At 45.5% G+C, this 26,223-nt stretch overlaps 2 protein-coding genes across 2 annotated transcripts in view; one reads left to right on the top strand and one right to left on the bottom strand.

Annotated features, from left to right (window-relative positions):
- SYNGR3 (synaptogyrin 3) overlaps nt 1-5,205 on the top strand; it is a 33,551-nt gene extending 28,346 nt beyond the window's left edge. The window contains exon 4 of the mRNA XM_069984047.1: nt 931-5,205. Within this exon, the coding sequence (XP_069840148.1) occupies nt 931-1,143 (213 nt within the window). The 3' untranslated portion in view covers nt 1,144-5,205. The remainder of the gene's footprint in view (nt 1-930) is intronic.
- An 864-nt stretch (nt 5,206-6,069) lies between these two features.
- Nucleotides 6,070-23,397, bottom strand: ZNF598 (zinc finger protein 598, E3 ubiquitin ligase). Its single transcript, XM_069984046.1, has 13 exons — nt 23,282-23,397; nt 21,926-22,107; nt 19,119-19,231; nt 18,648-18,777; nt 15,568-15,779; nt 15,208-15,425; nt 14,878-14,995; nt 14,577-14,761; nt 14,379-14,481; nt 12,062-12,849; nt 11,222-11,360; nt 10,712-10,856; nt 6,070-9,248 (listed from the first exon to the last, which is right to left on the bottom strand). Exons 2-13 carry the CDS (start codon nt 22,103-22,105, stop codon nt 8,898-8,900), a joined length of 2,682 nt encoding a protein of 893 aa, XP_069840147.1. The 5' UTR covers nt 22,106-22,107; nt 23,282-23,397; the 3' UTR covers nt 6,070-8,897.
- Nucleotides 23,398-26,223: the final 2,826 nt, after the last annotated feature.

Here is a 26,223-nt window from a genome sequence, read left to right as displayed (position 1 = left end):
TCCACCTATCATTTTCCAAAGAATCTGTGAGGAACGAAAGTTGGAATCTGATTGGTTGCTAGGGGCAACTGAGCCAGTTTCACTTTACACCATGTTTGATAAATCTCCCCCAAAATCCGTACATAGGACCACAATTTAAAAACACAAAATATCCCTCCAGTATTCCTCGATGCCCCCTTTAAATAAAGAAAATCATGATCCAGTCCCAGCCATCAGAGTCCTCTTACTTTCTAACCTTATGTAAGTGACAACTCCAGATCCCTAGAAGAGGAAATCGAGTCAATGGTGGTCACCTACCTGCTGTAACCTGTATAGCTAGGCAACTTTCCTGACATATTCCATATATGATTCAGTAGTAAGTCCTAGTGCATAAATTGGCATTATCCCTTTAAATGTCCTAGTTTGCTCAGATACACCCAGCGCAAGGACTTCAACATCACTATGTACCCCTTTGCAGGTATCTACATAGAACATATCCAAGGACAAATCAGCCATAGCTACGTGATCATAATAGCGGTTATAAACTGCTGAGAGGTTTTCAAATAAAAGTCTCAAAATCTCTGAAAACACAGGGGGAGATTTATCAAACCGGTGCAAAGTAGAATTGCCTTAGTTGCCCCTAGCAACCAATCAGATTCCACCTTTCATTCCTCGCATATTCTTTGAAAAATGAAAGGTGGAATCTGATTGGTTGCTAGGGGCAACTAAGGCAATTCTACTTTACACCAGTTTGAAAAATTTCCCTCACAATTTTAAAATGGCCGCCTTCCTTTTACACACACCGCTGGGGCTGTGTGCAGTTTTTTCTTATGATGTCCAGCTTATTACTCACCCGTGTAACTTGCTGACCCATCATTTGCCACTACCTTATGTTAACCCTCTGCTGCTTTTTGACCCATTACTAACCCTTAAACATGCCCTCTTACCCAGGCTGCTATGGCTCTGAAAGCCTTCCAGAGATTCCGCCTAGGAACCGATATGTCCCTGTTTGCCCCGGACCAGTTCGCTGCAGCTGGACCCAACGCGGGATACCCAGGCTACCCCACAGGCAGCGGTATTGAAAGTACAGAAACCTATCAAAGTCCTCCTTTCACCGAGAACGCGGACATCAGTCCCAAGGGATACCAAGCACCTTCGTACTGATGGAGATGGGTGGAGCCCGGATGTTTGTATGCAGATATAAAAGGTGTACTAAGACAGTACAGAGAATCGAGTGACTGCCGTATCCTGCTGTACATTTTAGATGTGATTACCGGAATTATCCATGTAGTTAGATGTACAGTGCACTCTGTACTGTGACATTGATTGCTTGTTTGTGATCACTTCAAAGAGGTTTTCTTGTTTGTTTTTTTAACTTTTATTTTTTTAAAACTTTTATTAACAAAGTGTTCCCTCTAAGGTAGGCCTCTACACATTATTGGACTACAGCTACCAGCTGAAGGGGGCTGGCGGTTCAATCGAACCAACTGAAGAGGTCAAACCTGACCCCTCTTAAAGTGAATTTGTCAGATCTCATATCTGATGGCACCACTGGATAAAGGGCAAGATGCTGAATGTGTGGATATATAGTTTTCTATGGTTTGATTTGTTATTTCCATGTAAAAAGCTGTCTGAATGCTGTGAGCCTGTGAGTCCTACTTAACTCCTCCCACTAACTACTGAGTCAGTGTGGGCGGGGCAAGCAGGACTCACAGGCTCAAATCAATTAGACAGCTTGTTACGGAAATATAGTGAATCGAAACCATATAAAACTATATATCCCCGCGTTCAGCGTCTTCCTCCCTATTGGCTGCTGCCCTCGGTTATTAGATCTGACAGAGTCACTTCAATCATGTAGACACTTTAAACAAGGGCACTAAATAATTTTATCTTCTTTTATGTCATAGAACAATCTCCTATATCCTGATCTGATCTATATACAATGGGCCAAACAGAGTAGAATTTTAGTACAAGTAGTTTTTATCATTATTCATACACTCAGGTTTTTGTATTGCGTCTGAACTAACGTTCGGCTTCTGAGAACATTCCATCTGTAACAGGGATAAAGATATAAAACCCTGTGATGGCTCCTAACATCATAAAATATCGACAATCCCCCTACCCATAAACTGATAGACTGAAACCCCTCTGTGACTAGCCGCAATCTGTGGGAAAACCTCAAGTGTTCAAATTCCCCACAGCGCCGTCGCAGGTGAAATGAGGTATTACACATTTCTAATTGACTTTATTAGGATGTCTGTGTAATGAATGGATTGAAGCTTTAAGGGGCAGGATAAGCTATGCTAATGACAAACGTATCCAAAGACCTATCCAAGCAAGCAATATAATGTCACCAGGCAACCAGTCAGATTGCTAGGAGCTACTGACGTCATTGAAGCGTGATACACAATGCGACACATATACCTCCCTGATGTAACTGGTTTGATGGATGCAAAATTGTGTCTGGTGTTTTGGGTTCTGCAAAGTCTGGAATATATTGTGTACGCTGTAAACAATTACCTAGATATAGGGGATATGCCATTGGTTGTTGAGAGACTGCATTCTGAAAACCAGAGCAACCCTGCCTCTCCCTAAACAACAGCACCACCTAGTGGCCAGAAGGTAATACTGAATGCTTCCATGAAGAAATGCTCAAATATTTTTGACTTTTATAATTATTCCAGGGAACCATGACTATATAGTGGCAGAAGTCTGGTCAGCAGCTATACTTTGCAAACTTCATTGCATTTCAAAGACCTGAATCGATCCAGTTACTCCAGAGCTGCAATCATAATTCTGCAGACTTTAGAATGTTGAGGTACTGTACAAGAATCTAATGGAAACAATAGATAATAGGGGACCGTCTTGCTTCTTTCCAACCAGCAGTATTAAGAATGCAGCTCTGGAGTATAACAGGCTATATAATAGGCTTATAATGGTGCAGTGGCTTTGATGTATTTATAGTACCAAGCAGGAAAGGGGTAGGGGCAGCCATACCACCAGGCCTAGGCATACAGCACCTGCTGTCCCGGGGTTTGGGGGTGAAATTGATCCTTTGTAATCCTATGCAGCCTTATGGAAACATGTAGCATACTCTAGCTAGCAATATATTGTTATATGAGCTGGGCATTCTAAGAGGGAACACTGGAAGTTGTCACCATGCAGGATTTAGTTTTAGAGGGGTTGTAGGAGATTAAAAAAAACATGGCTGCTTTCTTTCAGAAAAAGCACCACTTCGTCCATGGGCAATGTCTGGTATTGCACTAGTTACTCAAATAGGAAAGCTGCAATACCAGACACAGCCTGTAGACAAAGGTGGCACTGTTTTTGATGGAAAAGATCGAACAACCCCTTTAACAGCCTCAACTTGTTGAACTCCAGTTTGTGTGCCAGTCGGACCGTGTGTTAGTGCACCGTATCGCCTTTTCTAGCATTATGTATCATTGTAGAAACAGCCGACGCTTTTCTGACTTTAAAGCACAAATGACCGCAATGGACCTCCAGCCGCAGAGGAGACGCAGCACGAAGAGGAGGCCAATGTATAGTATAGGGTTCATAGAGATCTGCAAAGAAGAACTGCTTCCTGTTACACAGTCATAGTCTTTATCTACTACACTCACCACTGTACTAGCTATGTCAATTCTATCCATAAAGGCTATGACTGTGTGAAGGCAGCTTGTTGCCTTAAAGGGGTTATCCAGGATTAGCAATACATAGCTGCTTGAGCTCAGGTTGTGTGTGGTATTACAGTTTGACTTTTTTTTAATCCATGCAATACCACATACAACCTGAGGACAAGAGTGGCGCTGTTTCTGGAAGTTAACCCCTCTCTGGAAGACAAACCCTTTGAAATGTACCTTGATGAATGTCTGGGGGGCTGAAACCCCCCATTGATTCCGGAAACAAAGGAGTAGAAGCTCTCAGCCCTTTGGCTGATCCTCCAATGAGTTCGAGTCCTTGCCCCGCTTTGTTTACGTCTCCATCGTTGATGCAGTCGGTGGGGGTCTTAGCATCCAGACCACCGACGTCATTATAACACGTCAGAAGTTTTCCCAAAATTAAAGTTGCACTTATAAGATTACTTTACAAAATGATGGTGGATACAGACTTTAGTGTGGGCAGAATTGTAAGTTTTGCTCTGAAGACCATTCTTTTCTAATGTCAGTCCCTGGCCCTGCATTAATGGAAGTCATATCCAGGTAAACTATAGACCAGGGCGAGGGAACCTTGGCTCTCCAGCTGTTGCAAAACTACAACTCCCAGCATGCCTGGACAGCCAAAGCTTTAGCTGTCCAGGCATGATCGGAGTTGTAGTTTTGCAACAGCTTGAGAGCCAAGGTTTCCTACCCCTGCTTTTGTCCTCATGGGGAAACATGTCCCTATAACACAACTCACAATTGGATAGTAAAATACTCTATTCTGTGTTATACCACACACCTATCACCGGGGGGAGCTATGGAGCCCGGCTCATAAACCTCACTTCATGTTATACAACTGCCAAGACTTTTGCTAATGTTTACACTAGGGAGATTTTTAATACATTTGATGCCATTTATAGGGAGCAGTGCATTTAGAGTGGGGGAATTCAGGGGGTTCACTTACTATTGTAATGCACTATTTTTATCTATATTGGAGTTTTTATTTTTTGTAACTACAACTCCCATCATGCCCTGACTGCCACGATGTCAGGACATGATGGACGTCATAGTTTTGCAACAGCCAGAAAGCAGGTTGGGGTGTTTAAAGGAAGGGAGGGGGCGGGTGATTTTGCCATATAGTGAGATATTTGAATCAATGTATGATTATTGGGGCAGGAGGCGGGGTCATGCCTCAGCGGGGTCACTAGCTCCTGGTATAGACACTGAACCCTTCCGCCCATGGACAAAATGGCCACCTTCACGTCGCAGGCCGCAGATACATCTTACAAACATACTACTCCTCTTTACGCCACAGTTATGCTCACGCTTGCCGGTCGTCACATCACGCATCGCCAATTTACGTTCCAGGGCCTGTCTACCGGGAACCCGCGGCGGTTCACAAACGTGTCAGTTATACAGTGTGGTCTGTGTGTGTCTGGACAAAAGTGACATGTTTACAATTATCTGTATATATTGTATCTCCTGAAAGAACAATCTGTGATTGTGCGTTTTCAGTAGCGTCTTGTGTCGGAAATGTATCTTGTTTTCTGTACATTATGATATAATAAAAAGAGAAGATTAAATGGAAGGAGAGTGCCGCCTGTTTCTGCAATCTGCAATACCAAAAACAGCCACTGTACAAGGGTGGCACTGTTATATTTAAAAGAGTCACCTGTGTAGTAGGCGGCTATAACGAGAGGGTAGCGAGTTAAAGGGGAATGTAGTCAAGTGAACAGGAATGAGCTGCAATACCACAAAAAGCCAGTAGACTCTAGTGGCGGTTATAAAAAAAAACCAACAAATAAATACCCATAAGCTCAAAAAAATAATGGTGAACTGCAAAGGAAGCCAAACAAGAGCACCATTTCGGATTTAAGGGGCGGGGGGATCATTATCCGACTAGTAAGCACCAGTAACAGGATGATGAGGGTTGTACATTCAAGTTCCTGGAACAGAATGAGATCCTGAATATAGAAATGTGATCTGACTGGCCATCAGTATCCCCTACCCTTGTTCTCCCTGTCTTAAAGGGATTGTCCAGGCTTAGAAAAACATATCCGCTTTCTTCCAGAAACAGAACCACTCTTGTCCTTAGTTTGGCTGTAGGATTGCAGTTTAGTTCCATTGAATTGAATGGAGCTGAATTGTAATAGCACACACAACCTAGGGTCGGGGGTGGCTCTGTTTCTGCAAGAAAGTAGCTGTGGCTTTTTATAATCTTGCATAACCCCTTTAAAGGGGCAGATTTACATACACGCAGCGGTCGTTCAGTATGTACTGACAGTGATCTGCCAGGACCTAGCCGACTCGCAGCGTTATTAACGCTGCGAGTCGGTAGGTGTGAAGGCACCCTTAAAGGTCAAGTACCCCCATATACAACGAACTACCGCCACTTAGTGATCAGTTTATATTACTGCAGCTTTCATGGTTGATTCATAAAAGTGAGACAAGGCAGAAGTCATTTTTTTTTTTATTTGCCCAATGTAATTTTGTATCTGACAGGTGAAGAGTATCCCCCTCCCCGACCTGTGCACATAATACAACTCACTCTAACCAGGTAAGAGAACCTGAAGGGTCGCTGGATATGGCGCTCCGAACCACATGGTGTTAACCCCCTTCTCTACCACAAGCAGCTGAAACAACACCATTTGGTCCACAGGTCTGAATAGTCACATGGCAAACAACGCTAAACCACGGACGGTGTTAACAAAATCAAACAACACACAAGAGGTACAATACTGCGGGAGAATAAAATGGGCAGATATGGACATCATCAACCTATAGAGGCTTCTCATACCTCCTTCCTATAACACAGTATAAGGCATGAGTATAGCGCGTCAACCTCAACTCTGTAAAGAGACTGTCAGCAGGTTTCTGCTGTCCTATCTCAGGGTAGCATCAACTAGTGACAGAGAAGCTGAACAGAATGATGTATAACTTACATTGTTCTGTGCAGCTGGTCCAGAGATATCTTCCTGAATAACATGGACAATAAGTAGTCTTCTCCATTATGTGCATGAGCCCAGTAGTCCTGGATATTCATGAGAAGCAGAAAACCCCGCCCACCAGCTGCTGATTGGCAGTTATCTATCAAGGCTGTGTATAGGCAGCAACTGTCAATCAGCAGCTGGAGGGCGGGGGGAGGTGTGTGGCAAGAATTCTATTCTCCTGCATATTAGGAGAACGGCTGAACAGAATTATACAAGTAATACACCGATCTGTTCAGCATTTCTTTCACTGCTTTATGCAGTCTTAATTTAAGGCAGCGTAAACCTAGTGACAGATTCCCTTTAAAACAGGCCGGCAACTAGCAATAATGTAAGCATCAATAAAGTGTCTATACATTTTTGAATTTCTAATTACAGATTGATTGGCTTGGTTTGAGGCTGTGCAGATTGTTCGTGTAGTCTAAAGTCCGTACGGCACGATATTACATGCACAGACAGTGAGTGGGAGGGGCCACAGGAGGAACGGCCCATTGAACTCAGTGGCGGTCTGCTGCCGACACTCAACCGTCAATGACCTGATCGGGCCGTTTTAGCATGTTGAAAGACAAATATTACACCAAATTATTATTGGCCAGTAATCGGCCAAGTAAGGCTGATAATCGTTTGGTGTAATAGCACTTATCAAGAGTTGGCAAGGCATGATGGGCATTGTAGTTGCAGAGCCACCCATTGGGGGACCCTGGTCTATGCCTCAGGGCCCATTCATTAAAGGAGAAGTCAGACAAAAATTTATTTAAGTATTGTATTGCCCCTGAAAACTTATATTGGGGATTTGTATAACTTTTGAGGGGCAATAAAATACTTTAATAAAAAAAAATTGCCGAACTTCTTCTTTAAGACTACGCAACCAAATGCTATGCGTCAATTCTTACGCTAAACAATTGCAACAAGTACGTTACAGGTCAGAGCACTTATACAAGGAAACCAAAACAGAAAAAAATAATATACATAGGTTTACAGTTTACAATATTGATACCAGGATACAGTATATGGAGCATGCAGTGAATAGAGGTAAAGTGCATCTATTTATAGACATGCACGCTCAAATTATTACTTCCATACAATCCAACTACACCACACACGGCATAGGTTCACCATCCTCAAGTGCCCAGTGCAACTGCCGGGTAAAATGATACAACAACCTAAAAACCATAAGCGACACTGTAACACTGCCCCCACAGGATGGGATGACCCAAAAGTATAAAACTTCTGTGATGACAATTTCTGCTCCGACCTGTCAAGGAGTTATGCCACAGCTGGAGAACACTGGCCTAGAGTGTGTTTGCAGCATATGCCATAAACTGTGCTGCTGCATCAGTAGCGGGCGATTAAAGTTCTCCCAAATGTGACAAAAAGTGCTCCAAGCACCGAACCTGACGACTTTCTTCTATCAATCGTTCACTCTCTGCTTGCTGTCAGTGAATGAACAAATTGCATAAAGTCTGAATTTATATACAATAAATAGTTTTATTGCTGTTTGAATAATACCTTAGCGTCCCCCACCCCCACTGCCCAGGTCTGTGGTTTTCAATACAACACTGATGAACCTGGGGCTTATAGAACTAATCCTAAAAATCGGCAGCAAATACAGCAAAAGTGCAGCAGCGTTAGAGGACGATATCATACACAGATGGCAATATGGCTGTAGAAGGGGAGCGCAGATAATCCTGGAGCATTCATTATTGTACAATGCAACCCCCCCACCCTCAACTTTAAATGGCTGATAACAGGGAGCAATAGCCTACATTCAACCCCCAAAAACTGTACATAATACAGACATGAGGCCCTGTGTCCCTATAACACACAACAGAATGCACGGCTCCCACAAAAAAAACAACAACAAACATTGGGTGGTGGCCGTAAATTAATTTCTGCATGATCATCCAATGAAAGCATGATTATCTATAGGCGAGAATGAAAACGGACACGAGATAATTAAACATGGCCCCCAACACGTGGTAGACTCCGCCATGAGCACATAAAGCAAGCTGCGCCTTGTGCTACGAGACGTGGCAGTCACTACTTGCAGCTCTGGCTGGTCGTTCTCTTCAGAGGGTAGCGCCAACTCTGCACCCTCCACACTCAGCACCGTCATCACATCATCATTGATTCGGCCACTTAGAGCATCGTAATAATTTTTTTTATTATCGCCAGGTAGCCATACCGCCGCCCGGATTTGCCCACATTTCCACTTTGCTATAACTGGTATTTTTGGTGCATTTATTTAATTTTTAAGTGCAGACCCAAAAACCTGGGCTATTGTCTGCAGAGCCTAACTGATGATCCGGCTGATGGCCTGGAGCGAGGGGAAATCATTGTCTTCGAGGTGCAATGTCTTGTGATAGGCAATGTCCTGGGGAGCCAGCACCTGGCTGCAGGAGGGGCAGGTGGAGTAGTCCAGTTCAGGGGAGCTGGAGTCTGTTTTCCAGGCAGCTTTCTTGCTCTTCTTGGACTTGTTGGAGCTCAGTTTCTGTTCCAGTCGCAGATCCTGGTGGGCCGCTAGCAGCTCCTGCTGTTTGGCGTTGTCTGGGAGCAGCACTAGGAGCTCATTAAATATCAGACTGAAGTTCTCTCCGAGAAGCTGGCGGCAGCTTTTGTAATACTCAGATGCAGATATCAGGCCCTTAAAGAACACAGAGAAAACATACATGAAGTGTTAGGCCATGTACACGCAATAGTGGTCAACTCTTCACACAGCAGTCAGTTTTGTACAGGCAGCGGCGCTTAGTGGCTGGATGAACGGGCAGTGACTACCAACAAAACAACACTGGAAGAAGAGGACTGAAGCCAGAGGGGAAGAATAAGTCTGGGACAGCACCGCCCACCCCTGCTCAAAAGAGGCCAAAAAGCTTCTTCTCCTGGTCTCCGCAGCTGCTAGGAAATAGATATTGCAGGAGTTGCTCTCCCTGACCCCCCCCCCCCCCATCCACATGCCTTTTTATGAAGAAATGAACACTTCTTTTTAGAAAAGACTGGGTGGAAGTCACCTTACATAAGGAATCCAAGGTCAAAACCAACTTTGGGATCCCTTTATTCAAATCATGCCCGCTAGAATCCAACAGAAACTACAGAACACATCACTTGGTACTTGGGACAATCGATTTAGTCTAATCCCCCTATTAGATTTGAGTTGATTGGTGTTTAACTTCTCCTATTTACTGTCCTCTTTTCTTGTTGTTACCCTATTGGCTTGCGCCCTGTCGCTTTGTTTTTGTTTTGTTACTAGTTTAACCTGGTTGGTGTTTGCCTTTCCAGGTGGGGCAGAGAAACTGCCACAGTGGACTAATTCCAAAGAGTTACTGTGTTAATCATAGTTCTATACATTTCTTATATATATTGTCTGGATTCTTATATATAATGTCTTGGCAAGCTTTGCCACGCTCCTCTGCCTACACCTCCCTATTCAGCCATCCCCCCTATTCCCTACCCCTCCTTCCTCCCCTACCCCACTGATTATGTGTTTTTTTTTCTATTGAAAACTTTATAAAAACATATATTAAAAAAAAAACAAACGGGGCAAAAGGGGACCATAGACTATCCCAACTCACTGTTCCCTGTGCCCCTCCACCACTGGATCGCTGTTCCAGGACATCCTGCAGAGCCAGTCACAACCCAGTTGATAGACTGCCAGCTCAGCTAGTTGGTGACTGGGGTGGAGTGTCATTCCCAATACTCCCCCCATAAGCCTCATCCCAGTCATTATGTAATTACAATTTGGGGGGTAAATGCCGTCGGCTGGGGGTCCCAGAGCCAGTCACACAGTGCATCACGAGCACAGGGAGAGGTAAGCAATGATCGTTATTTTCCCCCCTGCTGCCTGTCAGATTTTTCCAACAGCCAGGCTTCTCCTTTTAAGTATAGTAGTAGCCCCCCCCCTCCCAAAACACACCAAGAATCAGATTTGAAAAGAAACAGTAGAAAAAAAATCCTTTACCGGGCTACAGCTTTACATCAGTACTGTGGTCCCTTCAATCTTAGAGCATCACCAATTATATATGACATATGCTATCAATATAAAATGGGAATCAAATACATTTAATGGTAACTAAGTGTCATTACGAGTAACAAAACCATCTCAGTAGTCACCTGTCTGAACTTGCCAGAATGGGATTTAAATTCATTGAACTTGGACTCGTCGCTGTGCAGGTAATCCTTGATAGAGTTGATCAGGTGAATGTTCCTCTGCTGGAAGTTTTCAGGTATGAGGTAAGTTCTGGTGCAGAATGAGGCCCTATACAAGGGAAAAAGGTGAATAAAAGGTGCTTAAAATTATTTATACAGATTCAGCTGTATCCACAATTCAGACAAGACTTTTAAAGCGATTTTCCAGGGAATAAAAAAAAATGGATGCGCTATTAACAGGATAGGTCATTAAGCACTCCCACAGATCAGCTACTTGGATCGGTGGGAGTGCCGGAAGGAGTTGGCTCTGTTCAATGTGTAATGGGCGGACCCGGTTATTGCTGCCGTTCACTTAAAGGGGGCTGAGCTGCAGTTATGCAAGGCCACCACCACACAGTAACCTGAACTGCGTCTGGCCCCACTACTGATTAAAACAACAGGGACTTCCACTAATGTTAGTCCGGTGTCACTTACTCCTTTGCTGGTTTGGTGGTCGGCTGTGCAGGAGGAGGCACCGATGAGACACTGGTAAAACCTGGAGGAGGCTTCCCGACAGATGAAGACAATCCTGGAGGAGGCGGCAAAGGTGCGGCAGTCACTACTGGAGAAAATCCTACAAAGTAGAAAAGCACCAGCTTAATAGCCATCTTCAGAATTTGAATGGGTGCTATTACATTTGGACTGTGACCAATCATCAATAATACTAATTTTTTGGCAGGTAATTTCCCCCAGACATGTACGTCATGTACTTAGGATATACCATAAATGTAGAATGGATGCTAGTCCCACAGGGATCACAACCATCTCAGATATCTGTCCCGCTGCTCAACTATCTCAGCAGCTTCCATAGATGCGAGACGAGAGCGATGCGGACATGTTCCCCTTTTCTTTTGTCTGCTGACTAGGTGCAGTGTTGTCAAAAAGGAAAGGGGCTGATAGAATCCCATTTTGGGGAGGGGATATCATGTGAATGAGTTGTAAATGTCTAAAGTGGGAATGCCCCTTTAAGTTCTTTTAGAGTTAGAGCTGCAATTGCACCCTCTAGTCTGTCTGCAGGTTGTATTATTAAAGGGGTTATCCAGTGCTACAAAAACATGGCCATTTTCCCCCCTCTCTTGTCTCCAGATTGGGTGGAGTTTGAAACACAGTTCCATTGAAGTAAATGGAGCTTAAATTGCAAACCACACCTGACCTGGAGACAAGAGTGGGGCAAAAGGGGCCATGTTTTTGTAGCGCTGGATAACCCCTTTAATATCATCATTATGTACCTCATGTTATGTACCAATAAGCAGACCACCACTGGTGAGATTTTACCTGGCGGAGGCATCCTTGGCGGGTTACTGTTCCCCAATGCTGGAAAATCTTCTTCTGATGCAGGGTACTTTGGACCTGGATAGGCCATCATGGTCTTCAACCCAGGAGGGTCTTTACAGCCACTTCCTTTGTCCGGCACCTTCTTCTCACTGAGACCATTAACCACAGTATTCGACTTGTCGCTGAGGATCGATGTAGCAGGTGGTGTCGGAGTGCGTTCAATCTCTGTGGCGTTCTCTTTGAGGGAAGAACTCATTGACCTGTCTTCTACAGTATGAGATGGGGATGGATTGCTTGGCTTCTCCGATCCCACTCGCTTCTTCCTACTGCCCTTTCCGCTTGTCTGAGAAGACGATGTGGTCAGCAGCTTAGAGATATCCATCATGGTCGGAGCATTGCGGAATTCTTGTGCCGTCATCCCAGTACCATCATCTTCATCCTCGGAGTAAGAGGGAAGTTTCTGCACTTTGTTGGAACTTTTAGGGATGCTTGGCTGGGCAGCTTTTTTTGATGCTTTGTTGGCAGCAGTGACGGTAGGAGAAGAGGTTTTCGTGGTACCTTTAGTAGAAGTTGTTGACCACGCAGAAGTGACAGCAGACAGCGGTTTTCCAAACTTTATGTTGGACACCAAGGCTGGGAAATCCTCCTCATGGAAGGCATTTGAGGAGCGAGCTGAGGCAGTGTACGATGGTCCAGCAGAGAAGGCCGATGTAGAGGAAGAGCCCGAGGTGGAGGACAGACTGGGAAAATCTTCTTCCTTCAGTTTAACAGGAGCTGGTTTTGGGGCACTGCAGATACAAGGAAATAAAAACCTTCATGTTCTGTTCACCCAACATTATTATACAGGTTTAGCATCTACACAGCAAAATATCTGATATACTTGCTAGATGTGTGTATAGGGCTACATTAGCCTAACAGAGGCCAAGAAAGGGTTGTCTGAGCCTCCACTGTGCCAGTATAGAATAATAATTAAAAAAAAAACTACTCTATTTCCACACGTGTAATTGGCCTCCTCAGTATGCAAGAACACCGATAACATATCAAACAAATAATTGTAATAAAATAAAGTGTAGTCATTTCTTTACCAATTCACTTTAGCAATACGTCTATATACGTTCCTACTATCAAAGCCCCATGCAGTAGGACCGTGTATAAAGTTCCTGACATGAAGGGGTTTTAATGTGAGCATCCCCACACAAGTTAATGTCCCAGGGCATGATGGGGATGGGCATGATGACAGGCAGCCGCGATCAGACAGCTGCCTGTCATTAAGGGAGAGACAGGAGAAGTAGAGAACGAGAAGAAGGACTGATCAAGTCCCAAACACTTTCCCTGACAGGGTAGAAAAACTCACTTCCGTGCTGTCGGATATGCAATCTAATAATCTAATAATTTTTTTTTTCTTTTACATCAATATGATACCAACAAAACTGTAGGTCATGGCACAAAAATAAGCCCTTAACAGTCCTATAGGTGGGGAAATAGAAGCATTATGGATCTTAAAAGGTGAGGAGGAACATTGCTTCAATGTGACCTGGACATCCGTAAATCAATGACCTTTGGTTATGAAAGGGTAAAGGCTATGGATACCTGAATTTTTTTTATTGTTCATTTGCTTTCTAAATGCAAAATGAAGTAACTTCCTGAACAGCTCTTGTGTCTGTGTCTGTGCAACTCCCGTATATAGCATACTGCCCTGCTGCCTCTCACATAGATATGATAGGACACTGCTCCTGGCACCTATTCTCTCCCCTCGCCTCCTTAATTCTCTGTTAGGCCATTATACACATCTGTAGTGATGCATGGAGCTCAAATACACAGTCATGTATATAAATATGTCCCATACTGTAGCAACTGCAGACCAGCAATTACATCAAGTAGTTTCCGGACATGTGCAAAAGGCCTTATCAGCAGAGAGGTGGAAGATAACCAAGCTGATCTGGGTGTGGAAAGAGTTCAGGATTTCAGGGAGGCAGATAACACAGCCTGTGGAGTATTAGAGTTCACATAAAGAGGGAAGCACACAGACATAAGTCTGCAAAGTGAAGGGGTAAATGACAGAAAGCAAGCAACAGAGAAGCACAAGGGAGAAAAGGGAGACCCTTCATAAGTTGTATAAGGGGACAGCAGTCCATGACTGTCTTCTACGGTGCCGCTAGGGATTCCAACCGGAGTGTATACACCCCGGCCGGGATTCCCTCAGCCTGCAGCACTATGTAAGTACCGCAGGAATCACAACCGTTGTAACAATGGCCGTGATTTCTGTGGAACCTACTTAGTGTGCACATAGCCCAATCGGTTGACTGGAAACTGTTACCTCAGCGGAAGCGGAGCAGCCACAGCAGACCCAAAGGCAGGGAAATCCTCTGGATTCAATACCCCGTTGGAGGCGTTTGGCATCAAATTCAATTCTTTTGGACCTAAAAAAAGATTTGTGGATTGTTATAGCATCTATCCTGAAATGGACTGATATCTTAAGTTTAAAAACAAAAAAACAAAACAAGATTTCAGTCACCTGCGGCATCCCCTGAGGGTTTGGGGATAGTTTTTTTGCGCCCCTCCTCAGGGTCCCTGGTGTCCTCCATCCTACTTTTTGGGCCATCACCATTTTCCGCTACCTGTTTCCTCCCAGTTTCTTCTTGTCTTCTGGCTGCAACAGACGCTCTCACCGCAGCAGCAACTTCCCGATCTTCCTCTTCTCTGCAAGGTACCAATCAGAAACACAACTGATAAATTGTATGAATACTCTAGCTAGTCTAATTCTGTGAAAATAAAAATAAGGCAACATTGCAAATCTCCTTGACTGCCAGGCTTACCTTTTATACCTCCAGCTGCCCCTACGGTTCTGCTGGCCTCCACGTGCTAAACCCCTCACTGGCCTTGCTTGCCTATTGAAACGATCCACCTCTTCATAATCTTCTCCTCCAACTACACCTGAAATATTAAAGGCATTTATCGGACAAAAAGAACCATGCTTCTTACACTCAGCTACAAATACAGTGCAATTCCTCTAAAGGGAATCAGTCACGTCCCGTGTGGAGTGGGAACTGGCCTCAGTACCCTATAGCTGCCTAAAATCCTAAAGGATTTTGACTATAATAAAACAAAGAAAATTCAGAGAGATGTAAGGGGTTGGGGGTGATTACCCTCAGCTCGGCGATTGTGTCTGGGAGCGTAGCTGAACTGAAGATCAATCTGGCGGTTCTGGCGGGCCTCAGCGCGGTTCTTGCTGTGGCACGAGGTCTTATGCGCCTTGTAGTCAATTTCAGTCCGAAAGGCATGTGTAAACTGCTCTGTGCTGCACCTCCCCTCCTCACACAGAAAGTGGCTCTCACGAAAGTGCTCCCTCAAGAATGAGTAGTCACTGCAAGAAAAAGTATACTGTAACATACCCCATTTACACAGGAAACATCCGGATGGCTGGATGCATGGCGTCCACTGGGAACACACAAGGCTATGTACACAATGTACAAGCGGTAATTCCTCTGGCCTCTTCTATCACCTACCTATAATATTCCTGGGCCCCATCAGAGTCACAGAAGTGGCAGAAATAGTGGTCTCTGCGCAAATGCTTCAGCAACTCATCATTGTCAAGGTAACGCTCATCACAGAACTTGCAGAGAGGATGGCCACGGTGGGACGTGTCCTCTGGGTCCCCCTGGATGCGATGGCGGGCCAGGTCCTTCCGTGAATACCATTTCCTTTCATAAGTAAAATTCTATAAGCAGTAAATAGAACAACAGTCAGGTATTGCATATATTATTAGAGCAGGAAAACTTTCACTTTCTATTTTTCTTTTTCTCATTGTTTAGTTTCTTTTCAATTCTCGCCTGGCTTAGAAGTGTACCTGTCAATTCAACAAACTTCTGACATGTTATGGCGACATGTCAGAAGTCTGTATTGTTATAGTGGGCTGCCTCATAATTCCACCCACCGCTACTTTAGCGGTAAGAGCGGAGATGAATAGGCAGAGTGCGAACTGCTAAGCACTTCTGTCTCTTCATTCTAGTGATCGGCGGTGGTCTGAGCACCCAGTCCCCCACCAATACATTGTTGCTGTTATAAAAAAAAACAAAAAACTTTTCACACGTCAAAAGTTTTGATTGGTTGAGGTCTGGGTTCTGAGGCATACATCACTCGCTAGAATAAGATCATCAACCTATGACATGTCTCTAGGACAGTAAGGGCCACATTACTATAGCAAAAGAGCGCTGATCTGCTAGATTGTTGCTCGTCTACTGAGCCTATTACACGGCTCGATTATCCTGCAGCAAGGGCTGTGTGTGTGTATGTATTTATATATATATATATATATATATATATATATATATATATATGCCATGTCTGTGCAGTCCTTGCTTTAAAAGTGTTAAATAAAAGTTCACCATGCTCCCTGCAGCTGCAGTACACCATTATTTTAAGTGACATGCCGCTCAGCTAATCACAGGCCGCAGTAATGTCCAGTGAGTACCAGTGATTGGCTGAGCGGCATGTCACTTTAGAGACTGGCTATAAAGTTGTTTCCCGGCTGCTGCAGAGAGCAGCGAAGAGAACACCGGGGAGCATGGAAAGTATGAACTTTATTATATTCTTTACAGATCGATCAGCTGTTGGCTACTCGTTGCTATTACACATAGCAATGCGCAGTCAGAGGCCAATGATTAACCCCTTAGCGACCCATGACGTATCTGATACGTCATGGTGCCGCAGGGGGTGTTCAGAGCGGGGTCCCGCCGGGACCCCGCTCTGAACGGCACTGATCCCGGCTGCAATCTGCAGCCGGGCAGTGCCTCTATAAGCCGGCGCGGGCCCCATTGCCGCGCCGGCTAATTAAGCCCTTCAATGCAGCTGTCAAACCTGACAGCTGCATTGAAGTGCTTTCCTCCGTGCATCCCTGGTGTCTAGTGGCACGGATCGCATCGCGGGGGGGAGATCCGTTCTTCTGCCCGTGCCGGGCCTCAGCGTCGGAATGACGCTGATCCCGGCTCGGCAATAGATTGCTGTGGCCTGCAGCAGGCCATAGCAATCTATGACCGATCTAATGGATCTTTGCTGTGTATATACACAGCATTGATCTCTATGAGAGATCAGTGCTATGTATATACAAGCCCCCCAAGGGGGGCTTCTAGTGTATGTAAAAAAAAAATTAAAAAAGTGTTTTTATTAATAAAAAATCCCCTCCCCTAATAAAAGTCCAAATCACCCCCCTTTTCCCATTTTATAAATATAAATTAATAAATAAATAAATTAATAAACATATTTAGTATCACCGCACACGTAATCGCCCGAACTATTAATTAATCACATTCCTGATCTCGCACGGTAAACGGCGTAAGCGCAAAAAAATCCCAAAGTGCAAAATTTCGCATTTTTGGTCGCATCAAGTCCAGAAAAAATTTAATAAAAAGCGATCAAAAAGTCGTATATGCGCAATCAAGGTACCGGTAGAAAGAACGCATCATGGCGCAAAAACTGACACCTCACACAGCCCCATAGACCAAAGGATAAAAGCGCTATAAGCCTGGGAATGGAGCGATTTTAAGTGACATATTTGTTAACAATGGTTTGAATTTTTTACAGGCCATCCGATACAATATAAGTTATACATGTTATATATCATAGTAATCGTAACGACTTGAGGAACATGCATAACAAGTCAGTTTTACCATAGGGCGAACGGCGTAAATGCAAAACTCCCCGAAATCAAAACAAATTCGGTTTTTTTTCAATTTGACAGCGCAAATGATTTTTTTCCGGTTTCACAACATATTTTATGGAAAAATTATGCCTGTAATTGCAAAGTACAATTGGTTTCGCAAAAAATAAGCGCTCATATACGTCTCTAAGTGAAAAAATGCAAGCGCTGTGGACTTTTAAACATAAAATGGAAAAAGCAAAAGCGCAAAAACGAAAATTGGCTTTGACCTTAAGGGGTTAAAGGGGTTATCCAGCGCTACAAAAACATGGCCACTTTTCCCCCTACTGTTGTCTCCAGTTCAGGTGCAGTTTGCAATTAAGCTCCATTTACTTCAATGGAACTGTGTTTCAAAACCCCACCCAAACTGGAGACAACAGTAGCGGGAAAGTGGCCATGTTTTAGTAGTGCTGGATAACCCCTTTAAAGGTCAGGACCAAAAGACACGATAAGCCAATGAACGTTGTCAATAGCTGATTGTTGCCTTTATTACAGGGAGCGATGATCTGCTGAATCAGCCTGATTTGGGGAATTGTGGTTCCGTGTAATAGGGCCCTAACACTTTAAAAAAATGGACATCTAAAGTACTGGTAACATTCTGTGCTAATCTGGCCAGAGCTGCATTAAAGGGGTTGTCCAGCGAAAATCTTTTTCTTTCACATCAACTGATGTCAGAACGTTATATAGATTTGTAATTTACTTCTATTAAGAAAAATCTCAAGTTTTCCCATAGTAATCAGCTGCTGTATGTCCTGCAGGAAATGTTTTATTTTCAGTTTCACACAGTGCTCTTGGCTGCTATCTCTGGCCAAGACAGAAACTTTGTCTTGGTTTTGTATGAATCCCCATAGAAAACCTCTCCTGCTCTGGACAGATGGAAAATATTCTCACCTTCAAGTGCTTTACGCAGAGTTTACAGCAGAAGAGCTCATGATGTTTTCTCATGTGCTGTTCCAGGTCAGCAAAAGCATGGAAGGGTCTCATCTCTGGGCACAGGTGACATTCATGCTGCAACAGCCGCCTGAATTAGAGATACATGAAAGGGACATTTTTTTGGCGCTGTTTAGCAAGACAATTGATATGTAATGTTACACTAGCAGCGAGATGGGGAATAACACAGACACCTAAAACATCACAGAGACTCCTGATGTCACGGCTCCACCATCACTGGGTTTTGCCCGAAGCGTTCCTATAACCCATGGGTCTCCAAACTGCGGCCCTCCAGCTGTTGCGAAACTACAACTCCCATCATGCCTGGGCAGCTAAAGCTTTGGATTTGGCTGTCCAGGCATGATGGGAAATGTAGTTTTGCAACAGCTGGAGGGCCGCAGTTTGGAGACCCATGCTATAACCTTTGCATACCTGAACAGAGAGAAGAGTTTACTGTCACTGAAGTAGATGTCGTGTTTCTTCTCACATTGCATCTGGGAGGTGTTGATGCTTGAGAAGAGAGCGACTTTTTTGACAAACACCACCTGTAAAGACAAATGGCAGAGAGGTCATAGGTCTATAGCGGATATGACAAACATATAACCAGACAATGCAACAGTAAAACTCGACTTCTGCACGACTAATCCTCGACATAGCAGATGATGTTCATTCGCTTTGGTTTTCTGCCTGCGCAGGGAGAATCTGCCAACTCAACATTCTGCTGCTGTCCTGTTACCAGAGAGCAGTGCATCATGGGAGCCTGGCTTAAAATGCCACTGTTACATGTCAAAAGTTTTGATCAGTCAGGATCTGCGCGCTCAGTCCCCCATCAATTGCTAGAACGAGTGGGAAGTAGTGATGGGCTGAGTGGGCTCCAACAATATACAAAACACTGTAGCAGGCCAGGCAGGGGACACGAAGTTAAAAGGGCTGTCCAGAACTAGAAAAAAAAACAGCATCACCCCCATCCTCAGGTTGTGTGTGGTATTAGAACTTTGCTACATTCAATTCAATGGGGCAGAATTGACGCATTGTGCCTTGTGAAGGAGCTGCAGCAATTGGGCTAAGTAAAAGGGCCCTGAGTCTGGAGAACCCTCTTAAGGGGCTAGCAAAGGGTGTTTAAGGCGACTCTGTACCCACAATCTGACCCCCCCAAACCGCTTGTACCTTCAGATAGCTGCTTTTAATCCAAGATCTGTCCTGGGGTCCGTTCGGCAGGTGATGCAGTTATTGTCCTAAAAACAACTTTTAAACTAGCGGCCCTGTGCCCAACGGCCATGGCTTAGATTGTGTATTCATTAGGCTGGCACACCCTCTCTGTCCCTCCTCATCATTAGGAATGCTCCAGGCAAATTGTCTCCTATTCATCAGCTGTGTCAGCACGGCACATGGGCTGGAACGTTAAGGCACCTGTGCAATGTTCAGACAGGAGAAAATGTTCCAGTGGCATTCCTAATGATGAGGAGGGTGGGGAGGAGGGACGGATGGGCGTTGCAATGCAAAGGCATGGGTACTCTAGGCCACATCAGTTTGACTCTGCAAGTTTAAAAGTTGTTTTTTAGGACAATAACTGTTTATGGTCTATATTAAGATTTAAAGAGACTGTTGATAGGTTTGTGCTGTCCTATCTAAGGGTAACACAAACTAGTGACAGAGAAAGTGAACAGAATGATGTATCACTTACATTGTACTGTATACAGCTAATCTGGAGATATCCTCCTGAGTAATAAAAACTCTAAGCGCCACACACTAGTCCTATCTATTATGTGCATGTGCTTAGTAGCCCTCGATATTCATGAGCACCAGCTCCCTCTGACCAACAGCCACTGATTGGCAGTTGTCTATCTATACTGTGTATCTATACTGTGTGTGTACACACACACACATATATATATAAATCAAGTAAATCCCTTTAAGATGCAACAATTAGGAATCAGCAGGACTTCTACTTTCACTTTGAGTGTGAACTAAGAAGAAAACAATATATAGCTCAAACCAGTACAAGATAAAGGAGGGAATATACAAAGTGACCGGACACCCTATAATGTGGAGTATTTACTATGGAATAGAGATCATTAGTAGAGATGACAGAGGCTCAGCAACATCACACAATATAAGTGACAGCTGTAAGGATCTAAGCGGACGGGATTGTGTCTGCAGCAGCTCGTGTATAGAGTCTAATGCAGCTGGTTAGTGACAGATTACTCCAACAGAGAGATGATGATGTGCACAGTTTTTGTAAGACGGGATCACTGGAGACATGAGATAGAAGCCGCCGCTCACCACACCTGGGGTGAGGAATGACAGCCGGCCGGCCCGTCCACTGCTGCTGCCTCACAGGAGAATAGTGGTAGTGAGTCAGTGACTGGTCGGACATACCATAACAGAGACGTCATCCACACAATGGAGCACAAACCAGGGAAACAGCTCATGTATACAGAAACCTTATGCTCGAGACTAGAGGTGACAGCAGCCAATCAGATTGCAGCTCTGATTTTCCAAAGGACATGAGAAAAGCTGCAATCCGATTGGTTGCTGAAGCAGACTCCACTCAAAAAAAGACAGCATATGGCTAGGCTATACCGCGGGCAGCAGTGACAGCTTTTCGATGACCTATCGCCTGCTGGATCATCAGTGACTAGAGATGAGCGAACCTGGAGAATGCTCGACTCCATTTGAACCCGATCATTCGGCATTTGATTAGCGGTGGCTGCTGAACTTGGATAAAGCCCTAAGGCTATGTGGAAATCATGGATATAGTCATTGGCTGTATCCATGTTTTCCAGACAACCTTAGGGCTTTATCCAAGTTCAGCAGCCCCCGCTAATCAAATGCTGAACGTTCGGGTTCGGATGGACTCGAGCATGCTCCAGGTTCACTCATCTTTATCAGTGACCTGATAGGCTGAACTGTGACCAGTTGATCCTATTGGTTTCCATGATATAAGCAGCTGTCGGTAACCCGACCCCTGGTCTCTTCTCCACGCTGAGCACTACAGATACAGCCACGTCTATTCATGGGAAACTATCTGCTTAAAGGGAACCTGTCATCACTTACATGCTGCCTAAAGCACAAGTCATCAGGGTGGTTCCTGCCCCAGAGATCTATCCTATAGAGATATCATGGCTGATGGGCGAGGGAGAAGCCTGTATGACAGCAATGACACAGATAGATCCCCCTTAAACCAGCCTGGCTGCAGTGGGTCGGGGTTCCCCCTCCAGCTTCCTGCCAGTCCCCACCTTGTCCAGCTCCTCCCGGCACACGGCGCAGTACTTCTGCTCGCACAGCACCCTCATCTTGGTGGAGCAGCGGAAGCAGACGGGGTGGTCACACTTCCCGATGGCGAAGACCTCCAACTCCTGACAGCACAAGACACAGCTGCCCTCCAGATCCAGCATCTTCCCGGACTTTGCTGCCATGGCTGGCGGGCGAGAGACAGAGCGGCACCTGAGCAGTGGTAACTCCGAAAGACAGCGGGGGCGCTAGTGAGCAGGTGGGGGGGCTCTACTTATAGCTGGAGGAAAGTAGGGGTCTGTAAGGCTGGGGGCGCTAGTGAGCAGGGGACACAAGGGGGCACTAGTGAGCAGGTAGGGGGCGCTAGTGAGAGGTGGGGCAGCAGGTAGGGGGCACTAGTGAGAGGTGGGGCAGCAGGTAGGGGGCACTAGTGAGAGGTGGGGCAGCAGGTAGGGGGCACTAGTGAGAGGTGGGGCAGCAGGTAGGGGGCACTGGTGAGCAGGTAGGGGGCACTGGTGAGCAGGTAGGGGGCACTGGTGAGCAGGTAGGGGGCACTGGTGAGAGGTGGGGCAGCAGGTAGGGGGCACTAGTGAGCAGGTAGGGGGCACTAGTGAGCAGGTAGGGGGCACTAGTGAGAGGTGGGGCAGCAGGTAGGGGGCACTAGTGAGAGGTGGGGCAACAGGTAGGGGGCACTAGTGAGAGGTGGGGCAACAGGTAGGGGGCACTAGTGAGAGGTGGGGCAACAGGTAGGGGGCACTAGTGAGAGGTGGGGCAGCAGGTAGGGGGCACTAGTGAGAGGTGGGGCAACAGGTAGGGGGCACTAGTGAGAGGTGGGGCAGCAGGTAGGGGGCACTAGTGAGAGGTGGGGCAGCAGGTAGGGGGCACTAGTGAGAGGTGAGGCAGCAGGTAGGGGGCACTAGTGAGCAGGTAGGGGGCACTAGTGAGAGGTGGGGCAGCAGGTAGGGGGCACTAGTGAGAGGTGGGGCAACAGGTAGGGGGCACTAGTGAGAGGTGGGGCAGCAGGTAGGGGGCACTAGTGAGAGGTGGGGCAACAGGTAGGGGGCACTAGTGAGAGGTGGGGCAGCAGGTAGGGGGCACTAGTGAGAGGTGGGGCAGCAGGTAAGGGGCACTAGTGAGAGGTGAGGCAGCAGGTAGGGGGCACTAGTGAGCAGGTAGGGGGCACTAGTGAGAGGTGGGGCAGCAGGTAGGGGCACTAGTGAGAGGTGAGGCAGCAGGTAGGGGGCACTAGTGGTTGGGTGGGGGCACTGGTGAGCAGTGAGGCAGCTGAGGACACACAGACAAGATGGGAGGAGAAGCCGCTAGGTGGGCCGTAAAGCCGCAAAGGTCGTAAGAAAAATAACCGTATGAGTAGGAGCCGCCGCCGTTAGGAGACGCCGTTGCAGGTTCCGTGTGGTGATGGTACCAACCCCTCGCTCCAAGAAGCGCACACACGTTACCGGCTAAGGAGACGTCACGCAACTGACGCATTCCGCCGGAAGTATACCATAGAGTACGCGCCGAGTATAGAACAGAGCGTCCACAGGCAGCCAGCCCTTTGTGACAGCCCGGAGGATTCAGCTCTTTCACCTCTCACATGCTACTTCTTACTTTGGAGCCCCCTGCTGGTTAAGCTTGAACATTGCATAGCTGTTATTTTGTCATCCTCTGTGCTCTTGTTGGAGACCTTTTAGTCACCATTCTAATATTCCTTTTTCATAGGATTATCCTATGAACCAAACTGTAAAAGGAGAGGAGTATATTTGCAAAAGGGCCCTTAGTGGGAGCAGGATATCCCAGCAGCACAGAGTATTTCAGGAGCAGAACAACCACCATCGGCATCAATTCATGCAGGACATACAGCAGCTGATAAGTACTGGAAGGCTTGAGATTTTTAAATAGAAGTAAATTACAAATCTGTATAATTTTCTGACACCAGTTGATTTGAGCAAAGACTTGCTGGAGAACCCCTTTAATACATATGTAATATAATAAGTAATTATAATTCTTAAGTAATTATTAAAGGAGTACGCCAGTGGGGAGCTTGCAGAGAAATGGAGCTGAATGGACTGCTGCATTGATGGACGTGAACAGAGCCTATTGACTTGTGTCCATAATTGTCTGATGAGAGCTTCTGGGGACCAGGACTAAGTAGGTATGGGGTCTTTGTTTCTGCTTTGTATTTTACTAACATACTTTCTGTATCAGTTCCTCAGAAATGTAAGATCTGTGCTTGCTGTCATTGGATGGAAACCTTCCCTGGTCCTGTGATGTGCACACAGCTGCATGGCTCACCCACCAACCTGCTCACCAGTAGAAGATTATAATAGGTCCGTTTTGGGCAGTAGCCCAGGGCCCTGAGCAGAGTTTTACTTTAGGGCTATGTTCACACTACGGAAGAGACCGGCCGTTCCGTGATCACGGCCGTGTCATGGAAGGCCGGTCTCTGCCCGGAACATCCCGGCCGGTACTTAAGTACCAGCCGGATGATCTGTCTGGCTGCAGAGCTCTGATGCGGGCGCATCAGCGCGCGTCCGCATCAGAGCTTCCCCCTGCACACTATGGAGCGAGCGGCCGGAGCCGCTCGCTTCATAGTGTGAACTGACAGGGTTTCCTACGGCCGCAATTCATTGAAATGCGGCAGCAGAAAACTGACATGTCAGTTATTTGCGGGTCCGCGCGGGATCCCGGACGGAGCTTATACGATGTGTATACGCTCTGGCCGGGATCCCATTGAAGCAGAGGCAGTGTTCCACCCCGCAAAAACTACGGCCGTTGTTGCCATCAGTTTTACGTGGTGTGAACATAGCCTAGATGTGTATTGTCTTCTGTCTACAATTCAGCAATGATTTGCAAAAAATTTGCTCCTTTTTTACCGTGATTTTGCACAAATTAGGGTATTATGACATTATCTATCCTGTACTATGAACACCTCACTTGTGCTGCCATAGTTACAGTGGCGTGGGGGAGCCCAGGCTTAGTGAACAGCCCGCGGCCTATGGTAAAGTTAATCCGCCCCTGCTGCTCACTCTGCACATCAGTTGCTATTATAGCATCCATCAGAGGCAAGGCTGGTGTGCTGGGGGTATTGAGGCTAGCAGCAGCCCAGACGACACGTGAATACTCAGTTTACTCAGTTACATATGGTGCAATTCTCACCAACTTGTAATAAAACATTTCTTCTCATTCTACAGAGTTACCACTAGATGGCAGTAATACTCTACAAATTCACCATACAGGCTTAGAGGAGCAGTAAGGCACAGCTCCCTCTGGCACCATGGGCCCTGTGTATTAAAGGCAAAGTAAGGTACATTTGAGTCCTCAGCTTTGTGGGATAGTATGAAGCCACATTTCCCAAGAAAAGACAAACGATGGGAGTCATAGAAAAGATCCATGATGATTTATTTTGTAACATTACCTCATAAATTCTTACATAATCTATTAAATTATTAATGTGGTCTTCGATGTGCGCTCTATTGGCCTTTATCTTCTAAAATACTCTGTACTGCTGGGATACCCTTCTTCTACTAACGCTCATTCTGCACAGTCCTAGCATTCCTTATGTGGGGTCGCATAACTAATGCCATTAGACTGATTAGGAGCCGCAACAAAACATCTCTCCTCATTCTGCACACATGCAGCACTAAGTAGCGGTAATATTCTACAGATTCACAGTACAGGCTCATAATATGTTTGTAAGATGTTGTGGGCCTTATACTGGGGTCTGCAATGTGCAGGTCTGGTCATCTGTTCTGTACAAATCCCCTCCCTCTGTATTGTCCTAACTATATATATATATATATATATATATATATATATATATATATATATAAAATTCAGATCAAATCTACCTGTAACAAACCACACCCACAATAAGCTAGTATATGGGGACATAGAGGAGACCTAACTACTATATGGGGACACAGAGGAGCCTAACTACTATATGGGGGTACAGAGGAGCCTAATAAATACTATATGGGGACACAGAGGAGCCTAACTGCTATATGGGGGCACAGAGGGGTCTAGCTACTATATTGGTACACAAAAGAGCCTAACTACTATATGAGGGTACAGAGAGGGCCTAACTACTATATTGGACTACAGAGAACTCTAAATACTATATGTGCTGGTGCAAGGAACCTATAATGATTCTCTGATGGATTCTGCAGAGGAACTCTGGCCTAGACCATATGGAGCAGAAAGGGAAAGTGAATGATTGCAGTCAACGAAAATCACAATCGTGATTTAATTTTTGTTGTCTCTCTAAGGGGTTACAAAGTTGAATGTGAATCTGAATCCTGGATGA

Source organism: Dendropsophus ebraccatus, chromosome 9, assembly GCF_027789765.1.
Source record: "Dendropsophus ebraccatus isolate aDenEbr1 chromosome 9, aDenEbr1.pat, whole genome shotgun sequence".
Lineage (NCBI taxonomy): Eukaryota > Metazoa > Chordata > Amphibia > Anura > Hylidae > Dendropsophus > Dendropsophus ebraccatus.
The sequence above is the reverse complement of the archived record's forward strand: the minus strand, read 5'-3'. Positions and strand labels throughout refer to the sequence as shown.

What these genes read in the sequence shown, in the direction of transcription:
- ZNF598 (XM_069984046.1), bottom strand. Translation starts at nt 22,105, where the DNA reads ATGGCAGCAAAGTCCGGGAAGATGCTGGATCTGGAGGGCAGCTGTGTC. An exon ending in TCTGCGTAAAGCACTTGAAG is followed by an intron (nt 15,780 to 18,647) that starts GTGAGAATATTT and finishes TACTGCTTATAG; the next exon opens with AATTTTACTTATGAAAGGAA. An exon ending in GCTGCTCCGCTTCCGCTGAG is followed by an intron (nt 12,850 to 14,378) that starts GTAACAGTTTCC and finishes TTGTATCTGCAG; the next exon opens with TGCCCCAAAACCAGCTCCTG.